This window comes from Phycodurus eques, chromosome 19 (genome assembly GCF_024500275.1).
Source record: "Phycodurus eques isolate BA_2022a chromosome 19, UOR_Pequ_1.1, whole genome shotgun sequence".
Classification (NCBI taxonomy): Eukaryota; Metazoa; Chordata; class Actinopteri; order Syngnathiformes; family Syngnathidae; genus Phycodurus; species Phycodurus eques.
The window spans coordinates 7892626-7898625 of record NC_084543.1 but is presented as its reverse complement, the minus strand read 5'-3'; the positions used below and the strand labels follow the sequence as shown (position 1 = coordinate 7898625).

Sequence of the window (6000 nt, the reverse complement as noted above, 5' to 3'; positions counted from 1 at the left end):
ATGTTTTTGCTAACAAAAAAATCAGTTGAGTTGTACAAGATACAGGTCACATTAATGTTGGAATTTTTTTTATAATGATGTGTCTTGGTATTATTTGTGTTCATCACATAATCCTGGCATTTGAACAGAGGTGTGTGAATTTATTTATAGTCAAACTATGCTGCTTGTGACTCCCCCATATTAGAGAAATGTAATGATGGTAGGCGGTAGAGATGGCAATACTGTATTGAGGAGGTTAGAAAACTATAACAGGACGTGGTTATGAATGGCCTCAGTCAGGATGAGTATTTTATATTGGATGTGGTATTGGAGGAAGAGCCAGTGGCGTTGCCGCAGGACCAGAATGATGTGGTGGATGGAGGGGGGATCTGGTGGCAATACGGGCGGAAGAGTTCTGGAGAAGCTGTCATTTGTGGAGTGACTTACGGGGGAGACCAAACAGAGGAGAACTGCAGTCGTCGAAATGGGAGGTGACGAGGCTAGCAGCAGTGTGGGAGGTTAGCGGTGGGCGGAAGTATTTGTTTCGTAAATGGAAGTAAGCATTCTCTGTTGTTTAGAGGCCATGAAAAGACAATGATTGCCAGACTCTCCCGAGGGGATGGGAAAATGGAAGAGTTGTCAAGTGTGATGAAAAAGCTTTGGCTCTTTCACCTTTTTACTAACACTTTATAGCGTAAATCACAATGCATAATGCACAAGGCATTCATCTTTTACCTGTAAAGTCCTAAGTGCCACATAATTATAACAACATAAGCCATGATGACATTTTGAAGTTGTTTGATTTATAGTTGATTTCGTGTGATTAAGTAAAAAAGTAAGTAAAGAAAAAAAAAAAAAGTTTACTTTTGTGTGTACATTTCAGACCAGGGGTGGGCAAACGTTGATGCTCAAGGGTCACATTTGAGTTTCAAACCGGTCAGACGAGCCAAGCCATTTGTCGATGAGGTTATTCATTAATTCATTAAAAATTGCAATGTGAATATCAAATGTTAATAATGAAATACTGTGATGATTCATTCTCGTGTTTTAGTTGTATTCTTTAAAACAATTATGTAATAATAAATAATCAACCAATTGTTCAATAAAATAAAATAAAACAAAATTTAAATTATTAATATATTCTGTATATATACACACTACACTTAAAAAATTGGGGTTCCTTGGAATTGTCCTAATTTTTCTATTTTATTTTTGAAAAGCACTGGGTTTTTTTCAGTGAAGTTGATCTAAAACACAGGTGTCCCACACAAGGCTCGGGGGCCACATCCAGCCCGACACATCACTTTATATGGTCCGTGAAAGCAAATTATGTGCATCAACTTCCATGATTTTTGATAATATCTGTACCAAAATTTCAAATCGTCATATGTAATAAATCATAAATAAATAAAAATGTAACTTCTGCAATCAGTTTTAGGTTACCAAACACCTTTTTACAGTAACTTGAATAATAGTTGAACAAACTATTATCCTTGGCTTCTTATCTCAAAACTACTAAATCCATAAATTTTCTGTGTATATGAAGTACTATGATGAGGCGATGAAACATTTAGATGGTTTCAAGGTCATAATGGCCCTTTGAGGGAACAAAAATAACTTTGACACACCTCTAAAGTATTTGATTAATCAGAAATACAGTCTAAAGTATAGTATAGTCTTAAATTCTAAACTTATTTTCCTATACTTTTACTTAAGATTTGAATCAGTACTTCTACTTTTACCCGAGTCTTTTTTTAAACAAATATCTGACAAAACATCTTCTTAAGTGCAGCATGTGACAAATTTTGCCACCTCTGATCACAATGTTATTTTCTTTTTTTTTAATCTTATTATTATTTTTAAATTTTTAAATAGAGCAGTCAGTGCCAGTTCCTGAAGCTAACCTCTTCAAGCAATTAGAATGTGCATTTAAGTTAAAAGAAGAAATATAGCACCCCCGGGTGGCAAAATCGGGCAACGCATCCTCAATTTAATGTCCTGAACCAACAACTACCAACCAACATGAACATGAATGATGTACAGTACAATGACCTTAATATGGGGTCTTGCTGGAAGTTGATGAGGAACATTGAAACATTGAAACAACCAATGTTAAAAAGGTAAAAAATTAGCAAGAGAGCCGTCACGTGACCAGCCAGCTGGAAGCAGGTGCATATTAGATCTAATTGCCTTCTTGGAGGCAAATGTGGACACCAACAGCAGGCGTTGGGCGGATATGAATTGGTGCTAAAACGACAATGGAAGGTGATTATACATGAAATTTGGTTGCTTCCACCTTTTTTTTCTTTTTTTAACCATACATAAAAATATTTTCTTGGTACAGCACTCATGGGTCGATGGTATAGCGCCTTACGGCCACTAGATGGAGACACAATATATTTGACGAAACAAAAAATAAAAAAAGCAAAATGAAGCTGTGTGATATTTGTTCAGTCGTGGACAAAGTAGCTTTTTCAAAATTAATGACTGATTGAAAGCTTCCCGGATAGTCTGTTTCGCAGTTTAAATTCAGTTTGGTGTCAATGCCTCGCAGGACGGCAGCAGCTGCCCACGAGCTGTCCCCACTCAGGATAATTACACGCTGGTGCTCCACCCTCATTTCCACTTCACAACGCTACACTTGGAAATAAACTTTTGTGTCTGCGTCCCGGACGCGTCTGTGAGGATGCCAGTGTCGATTATTTATCTTCGGGGTTGACCATTTCACTCAGTAACTAACCTTTTTTTTATTATTATTATTATTTTTCTTTCTTTTTTTTTTTTCCACCCCTTTTTTTCCCTCTCCAAACTGGATCATCATGTTGCGGATTTTGGTTGAGTCAGCTGCAGGTCTGCCCAAAAAGAAAGTTGGAAGTCCTGATCCAATCACAACAGTGGTGTTTAGAGGTATGAATAATGCTTTTTTTTTTTTTTCCTTTTAAATTTATAAAAGTTCTAACTTTTTAAAAAGTGCAGTATGTAAGGTAAGACTAAAGAGTGGGTAACTTTATAAACATTTATCATCTCGGCTGTGATATGTGTTGTGTTCTGTTTATCTTGTGCTTCAACAACAAACTAACTAACAAAGAAATTCCCAAACTCAAAGATTTCATCTAAGGACCAACCCCAGCAAATTGTCCCTACATGTCCAAATATTCCTAGTTTGATTTCAGAAAGGGAGGGGGGGGAATGTAATTTTGGAATGAATAGCATTATAAATGGCTGTCAAGTTGGGTCGCAACTCTCATAGGAAAATAAAGAGAGTCCAGGGGCAAAATGGCTTCAATCACTACAAATATGTTAGTGGTAACCTACAGCCTTGCAGGTGTGGCTGCTTCGCTTCCTCTTCTTTTTGCTTCCCCTTATAAGGCAACAATTGCAGCTCACTTGTTGCATCCTAATTGATTGGCCAAAAAACACATTTTAAGTTATTTCTGAAGACATATCTTTGCTGCTTTCTGTGTTTTGTCATTGTCTGGCTGGCTTCATTTGTGATCATCATTATGGCCGTTTTGCCTCCTTTTCCAGATGAAAAGAAAAAAACAAACTCTATTGACAGTGAAGTGAATCCTGTATGGAATGAGGTAAATGTCCAACACATCCACTACCTCATATGCAGTATTTTCTTTTTTTGTCCAATCAGATTTCCAAATGTGTTGCCATGTCAATCTAATCTGCCCTGGGCCTTCAGAATCAATCTCTAGTAGCAACCTAAACCATATTAGCAATGAGACTTTTTATCAGATTTCAAATTCAAATCCCAGTGCCAACTGTTTGCCCATGATAACATCAGCATTTTTTTCACGTCCTCTGGTTGGTCGGAGCAAAACTGATGAACTAGCAAAACACGCCTGTAGCAATCAGCAGACATTAATACATTCATTAGTCAGCATCTCTGGTTAGTATGATGCATTTTATTTAAATGTCATGCTTTTTGTCATGCCATAGAGATAAATATTGATTCTGAATTGCTCTATATATGTAGTACTGTTATATTGTGTTTGTCTTATTATTTTCTATAATTGCAACATAATAGTGGCGGTATTAAGGGCAGGATTAAGATAACAAAAATGCATAAACAGTACATGGGAGACTGTTGCCAGAGTTCCTTTTCATTTCGGTTTAAAAAAAAAAAAAAAAAAAGGCAGGTTGCTAAAACTGTACACACTATCCATCCATCCATTTTCTGAGCCGCTTCTCCTCACTAGGTTCGCGGGCGTGCTGGAGCCTATCCCAGCTATCATCGGGGAGGAGGCGGGGTACATCCTGAACTGGTTGCCAGCCAATCGCAGGGCACATACAAACAGACAACCATTCGCACTCACATTCACACCTACGGGCAATTTAGAGTCTCCAATTTATGCATGTTTTTGGGATGTGGGAGGAAACCGGAGTGCCCGGAGAAAGCCCACAGGCACGGGGAGAACATGCAAACTCCACACAGTCGGGGCCGGGGTTTGAATCCGGGTCCTCAGAACTGTGAGGCTGACGCTCTAACTAGTCGGCCACCGTGCCGCCGAGGTCACACTAATTACTCACTATTTTGCCCCCTCACTTTTGTATTTCCTGGTTTCATTTTAAACAGAGACTCAACCAAGTGATGACCCAAAATGTTTGTGTTACTATAGCTGATTCTTGCTTCATCTTTTCTCGCAGATCCTTGAGTTTAACCTGAACGGAGCCGCTCTAGAACCCAACTCCCATGTTGACGTGATTGTGAAAGACTCCGAGACTTTTGGGAAAGATAAGTAAGTGGCGTATCTCCCTCCCGCCCCCAACTCAGAGATTTAGCTCCCTGTTGTGGCCTATCTGGCTTTGTGTAAATAGAGCTTCATTGTGATGAAAGATTTGCGCCTCGGAATGAACCTCCAAAAAAGTCAATTGTCAATTTAGTTAACAGAGTGACTGAATAAACCCGTAAGCTGCTTTTAAGACTTCTGAAGCTGTGATAAGATGAAATGTAATGGGCTGCTGGCTGCCTCTTCCCCCTCACACCCTTCTTGCCACGCCGAGACTTGCCGAGCCGTGTGGGACGACTGATTCTGATTGGGCAACAATAGACTGATGAATTGCTGTTTGTGTTCTCAGACGGTGAGGATGGGGCAGGATTCTAGTTCTATCATGTCTCAGCAATAATATGCATGAGCATATTAAACGCTGTGCAAGACGTGTGTATTTACTCCAAAACAGCTCTAGGCTCTCGTTGAAAATGCGGCATCTCATACGGGACTAATTCAGACCAGCCGCAAAGAATGTTTCCTCTAATTACTGCCATGCATTTCTTGAGTTTATGAACAGATTTCTCGTCTTTTTTTCAATGTTTCTTTGCATAAGCCTAAGTTCCCCCCTGTGTGCATGTGACAGTCTTAACCGAGGGAGGAGCGTTTCCGAATGTCTGTTTCCAGCGAATGAGTCCACATTGAGCAAAGTTTTCCACTGGCTTGTCTGACACACTCCCCAAAGATGTAGGCAGTCAGAGCACAGGGCTTTCCCCCCTTCTCTTGAGTAGTTTTCCAGAATCTGTTTGTGTGCTTGATCTACATTGTTATGGCAACCCGAAAGGGGAGGGCACACACCGATCGGTGGCCCCTGGACTGATTAGATTTTCCAAATTAGAAGCAACAGCAGCAGCACTGTCATGATTCAATCATCTGATTAGGAGATTCCTTCACTGATGACCTGAACATGTTAAGGTCACTGTTCATACCAATAAAACATAACTGAAGAATGGCTAAATACATTTGATGATGCTAACCTTTATCCATCATGTGACATTTATGACATTGTGTGACAGTACCTCTTTTGGTACTCAACATTTATACACTTCAGTGAACACAGTGGGTTCTTTTTAATGATTGTGTGACAAGAGAAGGGACTTTTGGACTTGTAGTACTCCCTACCCGTAATTGATTAACAAAAGTCTTGGGACGCAACACGAAAATGAGGCAATCTGGACTTGGACCCCGTAATTCCCCCTGAATCTTCCATGATGTGAAGATATTTAATTAAAATTCTGTGGGA

General features: G+C 39.4%; 1 protein-coding gene across 1 annotated transcript in view; it reads left to right on the top strand.

Moving 5' to 3' along the window:
* The first annotated feature begins 2598 nt into the window (after window positions 1-2598).
* The window catches only part of LOC133395209 (myoferlin-like), a 23043-nt gene continuing 19641 nt past the window's right edge, over window positions 2599-6000 (top strand). The window contains 3 exon segments of the mRNA XM_061663963.1: window positions 2599-2886; window positions 3508-3563; window positions 4636-4727. Coding sequence (XP_061519947.1) covers window positions 2799-2886; window positions 3508-3563; window positions 4636-4727 — 236 coding nt within the window. The 5' untranslated portion in view covers window positions 2599-2798.